Here is a 15878-nt window from a genome sequence, read left to right on the forward strand (position 1 = left end):
ATATATTAAATTATTATTCACGGTATTTATACCATGAATAATAGTAATACTATATACCCTGATTAATAAACGTGGTCAGCCTATACATATGTGACCAGCAAATACATATAAAGGAACCTTTTCATCTTTTGACCAGTGGGCTTTGATCAGTGGTTGTTGATCAAGGGTCATGAGAATTTGCATAATTATGATGAAGGAACTGACCTTCCAACCCATTGTTCCTTCAGTGGGCTGGTTTCAGTCATTTTGCAAATGTACTGTTTATAAGATTGGGGAAACCTGCAGTCAGCTGAGACTGAAGAAGTCACTTGGATGAGTGACGAAACGTTTCTCCCACTGAAAAAGCTACGTCCAGATGAACAGAACCAACCTTTGGAGATTTTCATTTGATATTTGATGACTGAACCTCATTTACAGTGACACTGAGATATAGTGTGAAGGTTAACTACTTTTTGTAACAACAAAATTTAGAATGATTTAAAGTGGGGAGTAAATATTAGACTCTTCATATAGGAAGAGTGCAAAAAACCAATTGCCTTTAGTATTCTGTTTTGACATTACTTAAATTGCTTTTTACAGGAACCTGAAGTGGAGGAAGTTCAAAAGTAACAAAGAAGAAAGGATAAATTCAAGCTCAATTACTCAAATTAAGAAATGAATAAACTTAACATGCTAAAGAATTTATCTGTGTTAAAAAATGTTCACAAGCATCACTTTACAATTAAAACAATACAATTTCACTGGTTTATTGGAGCACTGTCAGTTATATGCTACCAGGGGTCGGCAACCCTAGGCACGCGTGCCACCGTTGGCACGCGAAGGGTTAACTGATGGCACGCACGACCATAGCTGGACTGGCCATCAGGCATACCGGGCATTTGCTCAGTGGCCCGATGATTTTTTTTTTTTTTTTTTTTTTTTTTTTGGTGGTGGATTGGCCAGAAGCTGGTCGGTGTGTAAAAATAACTCAGTTGTTTGGTGTTGGCCATGGCGGAGCTTCCACAGATTCAGTAAAATTAACAAGTGGTGGAGGCCAGCAGGTGGATGAGGGAAGGGGAGGCAGGAGGAGGAGAGACCCGAGGCAGCCGCCGGTCGGAGTGTCAGGTGAACTAAACTTCAGGTAAGAAGTTATTACCTGCAGTCTATCTGGGTCAGATATAAAACAAGTTTAGGTGGAGTTTATTTTCGTTGTGCTGACTTTTTACAGTCAGTTACAATAACTCGTACTGCGTGCTAGCTAGCATGACGGAGTTTCTATACAGCTGGGCTGGTGCTATGATTTTATTGCTAGTGAACTTTATTTTATTCATAAGGTTAGTTAGTAGAGTTGCCAACCGTCCCGTACAAACGGAATCGTCCGGCATTCAGAGAAATTATTACGCGTTTCGTGTTGAGCTGAGAAGGAACACAGTTTGTCCCGTACTTCAGCTAGGATGGAAAAAGACACAAAGCTGGAGTTATTCTGTGTCTTTGCTGCACAGCTGCATCTTCTTCTCCTCTCATTCTCTCCCCTCTCTCTCCTGTTGCTACTTCAATCATAAAACTGATCAATGATCAGCTGATCAGCTTTTCTCTCTTGTTTGTTTATCACTCACTTTGCGCCAGAAAGAGGAAACTGCCGGATGTCGCACTAAACAACAGCAGCACGTTTAAGCTTGGTCAGCTGTTGTTAGAATTTATTTAATATTAATTTCTAGTATCAGCTGATGTTTGCTGGAGCCACAGCTGTAAAAGCTGCTGGTCATGATATCGGTTTGTATATCTGGTGAGAGGGAAACATGAAGATGAAACCAGGAGATGTCCTTACTGAATCATTACAGCTGAACAGGTGATGGAGAAACAGGTTTACCTTTTAGGTGACATGAATGAGTTGAAGGGAAGTTATGAACTGTTTCTGAGAGACAAATAACACCAGGATCCTTTTCTATGTAGCTGACAGCTGGTAACTGTGCAGGGGCGGGTCTAGCAAAGTTTTGCCAGGGGGGCAGGTAGGGCATTAACAGGGAAAGGGGGGCACAAAGAAATACTTTCTTATTCTCATTTAAAATGTCTGGCTGTTATTAAATAATTATCTGAAGCTTACAACCAAAGTTTTTATCTGACGTAAAATGAATAGAAATCATACTTTTACCAACAAGACAGTGTACATCACTGTCACAACAGCGTTTGTTTTCATTCAAAGGCTTTATGGCTTTAATATCTGGGGGGCCGGTCTTTAGTCAAAATGCATCCATAGACTCGAGACACAATGCATTTTTGGGACTTTCAGGCGTATGGACCAATGTTTTATTTTCTGATCAAACCAGAAATCTTTAATGAGCAGCTAGATTTGTCGCGCATTAACTGGCTGAGTTAATGCCAGTTAATGCGACATCGAAGCAGCTGGAATCTACAGCTGTGCGTGTTCATGGAGCTTGCATTTTCACCTGCTGGACATCACTACCTGACAAGTTTAACTGTCTTCAGAACACTGCAGAGGCCTTATTGACAGTATTTGGCTCTACATATCTGTGTGAGCAGATTTTCTCTCACATGAGTGTCCTCAGGTAGCCGTCTGAACGTTGGACACTTGGAGACTTCACATTAACATGTGTGTCTCTGTATTAACAAACATGCCATATTGGCCCAGTTTATTTTTCTTATCATTGTTGTGAGGAGACCATAAATAGCATTTGTATTTTCTGTTGTACAGTTCATTTGCTGTTATGGAGTTCTTGTTATGAATAAAAAGTGTCTTTTTTTTTGTTTCAAAATAGCTGATAACTATTCGCTGATAGCTGCCAACATTTGCAAACAAATATAATTCTATAAAGTGGTTCTATATAATGTGTAACTGTTCATATAGAGCGTTATTAAATTTATTGCTAATGCAATCATATGGCACACTGACTTCTGAGGAAATTTTAAATGGCACTCGCCATCAGAAAGGTTGCCTACCCCTGCTGTAGAAGAAAAAAATATTAGTGAAATTTCACTTATATAAAAGGTTAATAGGTCAGATTAACCTTTTTAAATAAAACAATTATCAAAATATCATAACTGCATAGTTACTTCAGTACATGTGTGTTATTATATACATTTGGTTTATGGCTATTATAGAGACTGCATGGAGTTTTCCTCCAGCTGAATTTAAACAATATTAATGTTGCAGTTATGAAAATTTCAGAGTGCAATTTCTCTTTCAGTGACAGTGATTACCACACATTTCTTGTTTGTAACATGATTATTCTGGTTTAAATAAACATTAAATCTTTCTCTTCTCATTTCTTGAATTATGACCAACATCAATATTTGCAGACAATGCACACAAATCTACATGTGTCTTACAGGCTTACAGGCCTGTCTATAAAAACAACAGACAGTATGTTTGATGCCAATTTGATTTCTATATTTCTATCTATGGTAAGAAAATAAAGAATTTGTGATATGTATATATAGAACCATATACTTCTTTGTGTGTGTGTGTAAGGTCTCATGTTCCTACTTGGTGCAGTGTGCAGCTGTCAGGACCCACTGTGGATGGATTAACGTCCCTCCACAGAAAGATTTTTTGCTTTCCACATAGGCCATGAAAGGCAACGAGTGTGGCTTGACTTCTTTCCCTTCAATAATTTCAGACCCATGACCTAGAAAAAAAGGAGATATCCGTCACATAAAGTCAGCAGACGATAAAGCTGAAAACAGATTCATGTAGCAAACCTCCTTCACCAGCTGCTTTTCTAATGCTGAAAGATATCAATAATGTGACTATGCATTCTGCTTGTTTAAATGCATGAGAAAATGATTTACAAGTAAATTAAAGTTCAGTAGAAATCATTAATCACCTGGCTGAATGATCAAGAGGAGCATGCATGAAATTAAAACACTGAAATTACTCAGGCAGAACATTTTGCGTTTCGTCTATCATAGATGCTGTATGCACTGAAACCCACTGTGATGCTCACCATATAGAGAGCTGAAAGGATGTGGTCTGACAACTGAAATGAACAAGTCAGCAAAATGGGCTCCTAAACGCTTCTAAGGTTGTGATCAAATATATCATTACCAACCTTACACCATTCACCATCACCACCGCCAACAACAATAAAAACAGCAACACACACATATACTTACCCACTTTTTGATCGTGAGAAATTTGACTTGGTGTAGTTCTCATGGATGAATACTTCATTGTGCTTGTATGATGGTTAAACTAAACTTAGATTATTGTAATTTTCATTCTGTGCTTTAAAGACTTCCATATTTCATGACATATTGTCATTCAAACTTATGGGACAACTGAGAGGAATGTGTAGGCTGGTCAGCAGGATACAGCTGAGACAATGTCTCAGCTGTACTTGGAGTAGAATCCAATTGCTTTGCATAATGATTAGTTGAATTTCTTTTAATGTTACTGGTCAAAAGCCATGTTTGGACAACGTGTAAAGCAAACTAAAAAGTAATCTGTTTGTTATATTTGTACTGTTTACTAATAGTTGATCTAAACCACAGTGGTTTACAAAAGTATTCGGCCCCCTTGAACTTTCCCACATTTTGTCACATTACAGCCACAAACATGAATCAATTTTATTGGAATTCCACGTGAAAGACCAATACAAAGTCGTGTACACATGAGAAGTGGAATGAAAATCATACATGATTCCAAACATTTTTTTTTACAAATAAATAACTGAAAAGTGGGGTGTGCGTAATTATTCAGCCCCCTGAGTCAATACTTTGTAGAACCACCTTTTGCTGCAATTACAGCTGCCAGTCTTTTAGGTTATGTCTCTACCAGCTTTGCACATCTAGAGACTGAAATCCTTGCCCATTCTTCTTTGCAAAAATCCGTTCCTCAGCAAACAGGTTAGCAGCTAGAGAAAGGCGTACTAATGATGCAACCCTGGGAATATAATGAGTATGAGGATCGAGGCCTGTTTTTTGTTTTGGTTTAACTAATGAAGTACATGTGTAAGTGTATGTGTCTATGTTTGTCTGGTGTAAGGAGTTTAGAACAGCAAGGAGGGAGCTGCAGTAGGCGGGATTTCTATTCTCAAATTCTGGTGTGTATTTGTTTTTGTTGTTGAGTTTTTCTTATATGGTAATATGAAGAAATGAAGAAGGATACTGTGGTGTCACAATATGATTCCAAGTCATGTCTGTCCAAAACAAGCCATTAATTCTTGCTTGTTATGAACAATTTTGGCTGATATTGCTGAAGTCCCGCCAATCTGCTGTCCACATCTTACGTTTATGAGGGGCAGCCACTCAGAAGACAGATGGTTTAAAGAATGGGAGATGAGCTAAACCAGCTTGTTTTAGTAGCTGCACATGACTAAATCACCGTGGACTGTCAGACATGCAAAGCTGCAAAGCAGTTCTGATTTTAAAGAATTGGCTAACTTTGACATAATTTTCACTTATTCAGCGTCCTTTTCAAGTTTCTTTCTTTACACAGAACATTCTTATGATGACTACCAGCCTTGAGTGGAGAAAACAAAGTCACTAAAAGTGTTTGATCACGTACTGAAAAAAAAATCAAGCAAAAAGAGAACAACAGTAGGGAAACCACAGCAACAACAAAGACAAGTAACAGTAAAAAATGAATATTGAATGTTACTACGCAGCACTCAAGACCAATACTCAAGGGGTGGCTGTAGCTCAGTTGGCAGAGCAGGTCAGTCAGGCCACTAACCAGAAGGGCGGTGGTTCGATCCCAGGCTGCTCCAGTCTGCATGCCAAATATCCTTGGGCAAGATACTAACCCCATGTTTCTCTCCGATGCATCCATTGGAGTGTGAATGTGGATGAATGTTAGATACTCAGCACTTAAGAGCTTAGAAAAAGTGCTTGTGTGATTGGGTGAATGAATTAGTTGTATAAAGCGCTTTGAGTGCTCAGACAGAGTAGAAAAGCGATATATAAGAACCAGTCCATTTACCAACAACACATCTTTTATCTGTACAACCAGGTTTTTAGGTGTGAACACAAATGTGCACACCTGTATGTGTGTGAGCGCCCTTGTATTCACAAGGTTTCTCCATGTAACTCTTTTATAGTAGATGTGGCGAGCTATAGCCCTGCCACCCAGGGCAACACATTCTCATCCCAACACGTAACATACCAATGCTATGTGGCAAATCCTCGTTATGTTCGGAGGCATGAGAGCCATTTGGAATGAATTTATACATGTAAATGTGTTTTACGTTCTGATCGCTTTGGAAAACAAAGCTATCATGTTATGGTTAAGGTTAAGGTAGGGCTGGAATGGACAGCTGGAGCGTGTGTTACCGACACGAGCGGCATTCTATTGGAGTCGATTGAGAATCCAGAGTGTCTCATACGGACGCAGAAGATTACTTTGCATCTGCTGGTTTGTTTCCTGAAAATACAATTACTAAAATGTTTCTTATCCATTAAAAGTTAATCAATTTGAATACTAAAAATAAAAGACTGTCAGTTTTGGATCACAAACATTTTTAAAGGTTTCAGAGGTAGTGTAAAAAGACAGAATTTTAAAAGAATTGCTGTACAAATAATGAAAGCGAGAAGGAAAGATCTGTTTTTTTTATTCATGCCATTAGCTTTATTAGAAAATAGATAATAGATAAAGGTATATAAAAATGTTGCCTGGGGGTTTCAAGAACAAATCTTTGTTTAAAAAAAAAAAAATCTTTATCCAAATTTTTTTTCATCTTATCATGCTCAAAAAGCAAACAAACAAACAAAAAAAAAAACTGTTTACTTGGTTTTATTGCAGTAGTAGCAGACATCTGCTGGAACAAGTAGCACTCATATTTCTGGCTACTTTATATTATTTGGAAAAAGATTAACAAAATTTTGTAGTTAACAGTAGTAAGTTTTATTTTTTCACAAGTAGGACAATAAAAGATGGGTAAAGGTCATTTTCCACTGCAAGAAGAAATTATTTTAGGAACTGTTCTTGTAGAAATTCTTTCAGAAATAACCACATCTATGTAGACTCTACAGTAACAGCAGCCAAAATGCAGTTTTGGAAAATCAAATAATCCACAAACCATCACAATGATTGCCCTAGAGAAAGGCTAAAAAGACGATTTGGATTTATGTTTCTGCAGTGGAAAGTACTAAGGGCTGATATCATATATGTGTAGTTTCTATGGTGAAAGCAGTGACAGATTAAGCGTAAAAGCATTCAAGATTTTTGTCTTGCTTAGCTCATATGTATTGATGCCTGTGGATTCATGGCATTTCATATGACTTCATTGTTTCTTTGATCCAGTTGAGTTGTTTGTTTGAGACAAATGCGTAGACTCCTGGTACGTTCTCTTTACTCTCACACTTCTTTCCAAAAGAAGTAACTCCAACCAGCACCCCATTGCACAACAGTGGCCCTCCTGAATCCCCCTGCAGCAAGAACAAATACATGGTAGTCATTCTTTGACTACTTGTGGATCTGAAAAAGCCAAAATGCCCGTTTAATTCAGAAAACTAATAAAAATACACACATTTTATATACTTACTCTACAGGCATCAGCCTTTTCTTTACCAGTCGAACCAGCACATATCATGTCACTGGTGATAACAGGGTGATGGTTGTAATAATCACGAGAATTGCATTTTTGTCTGTCGATCACAGTCACATTGGCAGACATGAGGACATCAGATGGTTGGTTGTTTTTGGTTAGTCCCCATCCAGCCACCATGCATTTGCTGCCAGCTGGAGGCTCCTTGACAGTGTTGCCCAACCGGAGACATTTCACTGTCTTGTTTAGCGTCACTGGTTCCTTAAGCTGAGCAACAATTAAATGGACATGTTACATACTGATAATGACTGTTTATATTTGACCTTTACAGAGCAGGTCATGATGTAAGTATTCATGCAGCACTGTGCTAAAGTCTTGAACCCCCACTCATGTATTTATACATTTTGTTTTGTAAATGGACAACAGGTGTGTTAAGTTATTGAAAAATCTAATTATATATACACAAAAATACATTAAAGAGAATAACTCTGCTTTTACCTTTTATCCTCCTAGTAATACCCAGCAATTAATATTTGTCCTCTATCAGGGAAATGAGTCTGAGACTGCACTGTCAACCACTGTTTATGCAATCTATATTTTATGCCAAAGCCGAGGTTAAGTGATACTTTTTTAAAATGTTTTTTATAGATATTATAATTCTGCTGCTTAAACTTACATTTTTTCTTCAATTTGAGAGCCTCAGCTTTGATTTAGTAGGATTTCAAAAATGCACAGTAGTTTTACCCCTTCCAAAACAAAACTTATTTATTGTCCTTTGTAGTGGACAGCAGGATTTACCTCACATTTTCAACCAATGTCAGGTAATCTCAGAGGACATATCAGCTTTTGAGGAGCCTGAGCAGGGACTCACAGCCCATAATAACAGGAGTTATTAACTAGGGCTGCCACGATTAGTCTAGTAGTCACAATTACGTCGACTATCAAAATTGTCGACGACCAATTTAATAGTCGACGCGTCGTTTGAAGCTATGTAAGATCCCAAAAGACGCAGGAATAAGTAGTAGGATTTAAGAGTGTAATAACGGACTGAAACAGAAGGTGGCAGCACTGCATGAAGAAGGATGACAGCTGCCGTTAAACCCCGAAGAAGAAGAAGCTGTGTCCCAGAATTCATAGCGCGGCCCTGCTCAGTTTCCAACAATGGCAGCAGCTAGTTAGTTTTACTCTTATTATTCTTTCTGGGTCACAAAATAAACGTTTAACATGTTTTCAGGCGAGAATATAGCTGTTTAAACTTCAAATATCTGCTCAGTTTATCAAGACATCACATATTTTCAAAAGCGCTCCGATGTTTTCGGAGACGTCTGTTACCCACCAGCTCGATAGCTAGCTGGGGTTCAAGGCTCACTAGAGTCGGTGAGAACACCGGACTCCCGACAAATCATTTTCAAACCCACCGCCGTCTTTTGCTACTCAGGTTAAACATGATATATAAGTCACTTAGATAACTTAAAAATGATATTGTTTGGCTTTTTTTTTAGTATTTTATTTGTTCCTGAGTAAATCGGTTTGGCTGAGATTAAAGTTATAGTTTTTACACAGCTGAATAAACATCAAGCAGACAACTGATTATCAGAAGTGTGAGATGCTCGAGAATATACTCCGGTGTCCTGTTATATTTTAGATAGCAAGGAGCAGACGACTGAGTTTATTAAACTCCACCAGACAAACTACAAATGTCATTAAAATTTAAAAAACTATCATCTTGTCTTTATTTTTAGTTAGCACATACCTTAAACACTTAAAGTTGTAAGCTAATGATAGTTATATAAGAGCAGATGCATGCTGGTGCAATAAGCTGTACGTTTTACGTCCAATGGATGCATGATCTGATTAGTCGACTAATCGCAAAAATAATCGGTGACTAGTCAACTATCAAAATAATCGTTTGTGGCAGCCCTACTATTAACTGCAGGTCTCTGACATTTTAGACGATATCTAGAAGAGGAGATAAGAGCCTTTTGAACTGAATTTAATCAAACTGAATTTTGTTTCTTTTAAGTGTTCTTTATTTTCCGGCATCGCCTTTCAACAATTGTTTCACAAAACATAAGAACCTGGCAGTCAAAATCTCACCTGCTTTATACAGAATTCCATTTACATCTGAACCTCATTAACCTCTACCATTGAGAAAACAGGGTTGACTAAAGAACACAGTTTAGACAAAGAAACAGGAATAAAATCATTGTTTCACTTAACAAACTCATTCACCCAACTAAACGGTTTGAAAAGTCAATCTCTGCACAAAGTCCGACTCATGAGGTTAGTTTAAAGGAAATAAACAATTTTACACAGAAGAAACACCCCTTCATTTGGTTACACCCAATTGACATGACCAATGACATTATATCCTATAAAAAACAGGAAGTACTGGGGCTGCCGTTCCCATATACCTGTTTCACAGATAGGACATGCACAGAGGAACACACAATGGTAAGTATAAACAAATGAAAGATTCTAATCAACTAAGGACGAAGTGACATTTAGCTTTAAGAACATTTGCACAGATGTAATGAATGTAACCAGTGCTACCACAAACAGACCCGGGATAGTATGCAGAGGCAAGGTTACATGTGCTGTGTTTACATTAAAGCATTATGATCAACTATAAGATAACAGAACACAAAATAACAATGTATGCAAGTGACAAATGGTAAATGAATTCAGTCCTAGCCACTTTGTCACACACACACACACACACACACACACACACACACACACACACACACACCAACTAAGAGTTTGAGTGGAAAATGAGTACTCTAAATCAAAATGCAACAAGTCTGCCATGGAAAGGCAATTCTCTTCACAGGCTTGTCTCCTGTGTGGTGGTTGATAAACCAAATTCCAGAACTTCAGAGCCCTAGCTCATTTAATACTTCTTATCACTAATGAACTCTGTCTGTCCTCATTTTGCTCCTTCTCAGGCTCCTCAAAAGCTGGTATGTCCTCGTTCTGAACTTTCACTTCTTGCTCTAATGTCTGGCCCTCCTCCACCTCATTCCCTGACAGTTCTAAGTATGACTTTGCTTCGTCATATCATTTTGTGATCTAACAAGACCTTATGTCTGTTTCAAGGGACAGAAGATAAATTAATAACAATAAAAAAGATACATGTTTAGATAATACTTCAATTATCTAAAAATAAAATCTATATATTAATTAAATTAATAAGTATTTTTTTCTGGGTTTATCTTTTACTTCACTTGGTATTTATCAGTAAATGATCAGCTTACCTTGAGCAACATGAGGTCATTGACCGTGGTTACCCAGGAAAAGTCAGGATGAGGAAATTGTTTCTCAACCTCTCTGACCTGCCAAGAATCAACTTCCACTTTCCTGAGGGAGTGTGCTCCCAGGATCACTATAGTCATACTGTAAACAATGACAGTTCATGTATATAAAATGGTAACATGGTGGTAAAATGGTCAGGAGTTTGTAAAACAATCATACAATAATCATAGTATCCCCATTATATGTGTAAAATTTTAACAGTGCTGTTATTGAGCCTTAAATGAATTTCAAGATACTTTCCCACAGCTGAATGAAAATTTCAACACTACAAAGTGTTTTAGATTATGAAATATATTGCATATTTCATGTGTATGTAGCTGTGATGTCTATTTTTTTTTAACTGAGTGCAATTTTGTCTCTCAGACAATGACTATTGCAAACAAAATACTCTGTGAAGATACAACATACAAGAAAATGGACAAAGTATAAATAAAAAATGAACAATAACTTATTTCCCAGTGCTGTAAATGTTGTTGTTTTTTTTATTTTCTCCATTCATTTTAGACAGTTATACATTAATAACTGCAATAAAATGTATTATATGTCACTTGAAAAGATTCTGGACAAAATAAACTGGCACATTTTAGTGTCTCCTTTCTTGTTCTATATCTAAAGCAAGGGTAGCAAAAATACCTTTAAAGAAGATTATATGTATTTATCTTATTTATATTTTATGTATTTTTATGAATATTTTGAAGGCTAGAATAGAAAAAATATATATATATATATATTTTTTTTTTTTGTCATTTCTTGGAGTGTAATCAACCTGTGGTTTCATTAATCTACCAAGCTGTCAGATCAAGTCATGTCTTACAGACCTTTTCCTTGTGATCTCTTTTTAAATCTCTTTATGTATTATCTTTCACACATTCAGTTAAACATAAATATTGCAATATTTTCATTTGAAAGTTTAAGAAAAGTAAGCGTTCCTACTCCGTGCAGTGGGCAGCTGTCAGGACCCATTGTGGATGGATTAATGTCCCGCCACATGTAAATCGTTCACTTTTCACATGAGCCAAGAAAGGCAGTGAGTGTGGCTCGACTTCTTTCCCTCCAATAATCTCCGAACCATGACCTAAAGTAAGAAAAAAAATATCCAGTCACATAACAAAATCAGCCCATGTTTAAATCAAATTTGCTTTCACCTCTCATCCAAGAAGCTTCTTCAGTTCTAAGGTCAAATGGTGGAGAGTCCCAGATTTAAGGCCTTAGGGAGTGTCCCACCCAACAGGGACAATGAACCCCCTAATGATCCTCTACCTAATCACACGAGCCAAGGTGCGAAAACGGGTGAGGGTCACAATCAGCCAAGGTTTCGGGTGAACTCATTGTGAATCCTAGCCCCACCCTATTATGTGATTTCCTTAAGTCAGATGGCCCAGGATGTGAGTGAGCGCCTTAACACCCACACACTCTGAAGAAGCTTCTCGGATGAGAGGTGAAATGTTTTCAAGCAACTTAAAGAAGTCCAGACGCTTTTTTCTTTCCAAGCTCCTTAGACTACGATGACCTGGATGACTGAGAACCTTCACAGACATAAAACACCGTGTGACAACTGCTTTATAATACATGTGTAATGCGTGTTTTACACGTCACATGTAATACATTTAATAGATGTAACACAGTAGTATATTACCGAGCCCTACAGGGGACATGGGAGAAAAAAAAAAAAGATGAACTTTTGCGAGATCTCGCAAAACTTCAAACTGGCGGGTAACAGACGTCTTCGAAAATGTTGGAGCACTTTGGCAAATATGTGATGTCTTGATAAACCGAGCAGATATTTGAAGTTTACACACCTACATTCTTGCCTGAAAATATGTTACAAGTTTATTTTGTGACCCAGAAAGAGTAATAAGAGTAATATTAAAACTTATTTGCGCCCGCCATTGTTGGAAACTGGGCCGCGCTATGAATTCTGGGATATGGTTGGCCATGAAGTATACACCCGACCCATCCTTCAAATTCAGGGAAAAGGAGGACGCATTTGTCGGCTGGATTCGGAGGAGTCTACGAATTTGGACAGCCTTCATCGCATCACTGTGACGTAATCGGCCTACAAATGCGGCCTCAGGAGGATGCAGCCCATGAATTTGGGACAGCCTTCGTCGCCTGGCTTGTCAGCTATCCCAGAATTCATAGCGCGGTGCAGCCAATTCCAGTTTCCAACAATGGTAGCAGCTACTTAGTTTTAATATTCTATTTCTGGGTCACAAAATAAACTTTTAAGATATTTTCAGGTTAGAATGTAGCCGTGTAAACTTCAAGACATCACATTTTTGCAAAATTGCTCCGATATTTTTGGAGACGTCTAACCACCAGTTCAAAGTTTTGTGAGTTCTCGCAAAAGTTCATCTTATTAATTTTTTTTCTCCCATGTCCCTTGCGTTGCTCTGTAGAATCTTTTTCAGACATCATTGATGTTTTGCATTCAAAATGTTTTCAAGATGGGGAAAAATATATTATTTTAAAAATACATGTAAAATAAAATAGAGGAAATTGCTTGCCTGGCTGGATGATGAAGAAACACATGCATGAGATGAAAACACTGAAATTCCTCAGGCAGGACATTTCTTCTTACCTCTTTGATCAGTTGTTGAATGTTGAAACTCACAGTGACGCTCAGTTTTATATGTTGAGCAGCAAGGATGTGGTTTGACCGCAGAATTAATGAGTCAGCAAAATTAATATATCCACACAGATGGTAAAATGGTTACTAATTTGTGGTCAAGTATATTTTTACATTCTGTCCCCACTGCAATTAATATCTCTCTGTAAATGAGGGACAGTCCTCACAGACTTTTTTGGAGTAAATTAATTAAACGTCTCTATTTTTATGACCCTACTCCCATTGTGGCACTGACACAAAGTTTTAATGCTACACCATTAGATGGTGGTATTTACTATATTTTGTGGCCACTGTGTGGCTTCAACCCAGTTCACAGTGATACATATTATTAAAAAGGCCAGGTTGTAATTACTAATGACAAAAACAGAGTGTTAAGTAATGCCTAGACTAGTAATTTGCCATCTTCTGGTAAAACTACTGCATCTACAATTATTCTCAGTAACTATTAAGGCATTGCGCTTTTTGTCATAATTTATCTTCATAAATTCATTTTTTTTTCAAAGTCTTATAGTTTTACAGCATTCTAACAAAGCATTTGGAAAACTTTATAAGTACATATGTTTCTATGACCGGAGCTTGAGACTGTTTGAGCTCCACCATTACATCGCATGTTTATGTGTGTGTCTGTGTATTTGTGTTGGTGATGATATAAAGCATATAAAGTGGGTTTCAGTGGATTCAACATCTGATCAAAAAGAAGTAAGAAGGCCTCCTTCTTCATTATGTTCTTCCAGAGCAATTTCAGTATTTTCTTCTTATGCGTGCTCCTCTTCATCATTCAATCCAGTGAGCAATGTTTTTAACTGTACTTAGATTTACTTATTCATAAATGTATCTTTCATGTAAACAAGCAGAACACAAAGTCACATCATCTGCAGGATTTTTTTGTTACATGGCAGAATTTTTTTTAGGTCATGGTTCATTAATCCATCCACAATGGGTTTTGACAGCTGCCCACTGCACTGGCTAGGAAACAGAGGCCTTACTTTTCTTAAAATTTAAAATTAAAATATTGCAATTTTTTAAAAAAAATCTTTATCTATCTTGTAAGTAATATCTTCACAGAAGTATTATAGAGAATCTTATTTATTTTGGAACAATAATCAAAGAAATGTGTGCTAGTAATTGCCATTAAGACAAAATTACACTTACACAAGGCCCAGTAACAGCCATTATCCAGGGATATGGAATATTACACATATTTATTAAGTGTTGTTTATACTTCTTGGCTCTTGAAGGAGGCGGTTGCTTTTTCTTCTTCTCCCTCTCCCTCCCTTGTCTTTCCTGCTTGGCTTCTCATGTCTTTTGTATAGTCTTGCCTATCTCTAACCCTCAGAGAGTCTCCCAGACTTGTTCTCTAAAAACCTAATGGATTTGATCAACTGGTCCCGTAACAAAATTGACACCCTCCTGGGCTTGGGAGAGCCTGATTGTCCTGCTGAGACATTTGCTGCCGGATACTTGATGGTCAGTTGCATCGTGTGTCTGGCGACAGTCTCGTTGGAGGACACTGAACGACATCTACCAATTCGGAACCACGATAACAGAGTTCTGGCTGTTTGGAGCTGGCTGGGACCTGGCTTATCGAAGAACAAGAAGCAGCTACAGCTGTTCAAAATCCCACAAGGCTGGCCGACATGATAGATGATGGGCAGGGCTGTGAGTAGTCAGACTGTGTTTTTTGAACGCAATATGGATAAGATCTTGGAGAAGAAGAACGGGAATTGAGAGAATTGGTGACCAGTGATGGACATTAGACCAACTGTAAAAGTTGGATGCAGTTGTTCGCACTAAACCCAAACATTCACCATCTTCGTCTCATGCGGCCCCCCTGGCACCAGCTGGATGCTCAAGGCAAAAGCTGACGGGAATAACTAAATTCTCCCTTAGATAACAAGACTGTTCATTGTGACTCTCTCACCCCTCCTTCAAGGCCAGCCCCGTCAACCGAAGATTGTCGACTTTTGCCTAACCGAGTGAAGGGACACTTTCTCTCGGCTGAACATGGAACACACACACACACGCACACATATGCATACATACGCATGTACACTGACACAGACCTACACTCACCCCCTCCAAATGCCTTCGAAGCTTATGTCTTCAATTTTGTGAGATGTGATGATTTATATGCTGTGTGCTGAGGTGTTTTTTTTTCTGTTCTCAAACTGATCTCCCTGTTGGAGCTCAGTCTGGGGGGAGTTCTTTTTTCTCCTCGTCTTTTCTCATGTTGTGCATTTTCTATTGTTCGGTTCTGGGTTGCTGCTCATGTGGTTGACCGGCCAGTGCTACCTAGCCTGACCAGTCTCCCCAATGTGATGTTTGTGTATTATATGTACGGTCGGCAAAGTATCTATCGTAATTGCCCCTTGGGGATAAATAAAATCTCTCTGACTAACTGTCTATACAAATTTTTTTCTTTTACAGTATGGTTAAGGTGACGCTGGGAG

The 15878-nt window shown here is 38.0% G+C and overlaps 1 protein-coding gene across 1 annotated transcript; it reads right to left on the bottom strand.

The window, feature by feature from the left end:
- Positions 1-6539: 6539 nt before the first annotated feature.
- Positions 6540-13401, bottom strand: LOC100708368 (granzyme K). Its single transcript, XM_005473578.2, has 5 exons — positions 13307-13401; positions 11733-11874; positions 10742-10880; positions 7482-7751; positions 6540-7365 (listed from the first exon to the last, which is right to left on the bottom strand). Exons 1-5 carry the CDS (start codon positions 13368-13370, stop codon positions 7201-7203), a joined length of 780 nt encoding a protein of 259 aa, XP_005473635.1. The 5' UTR covers positions 13371-13401; the 3' UTR covers positions 6540-7200.
- Between the last annotated feature and the right edge of the window lie 2477 nt (positions 13402-15878).

Source organism: Oreochromis niloticus, linkage group LG12 (assembly GCF_001858045.2).
Source record: "Oreochromis niloticus isolate F11D_XX linkage group LG12, O_niloticus_UMD_NMBU, whole genome shotgun sequence".
Taxonomy (NCBI): Eukaryota; Metazoa; Chordata; class Actinopteri; order Cichliformes; family Cichlidae; genus Oreochromis; species Oreochromis niloticus.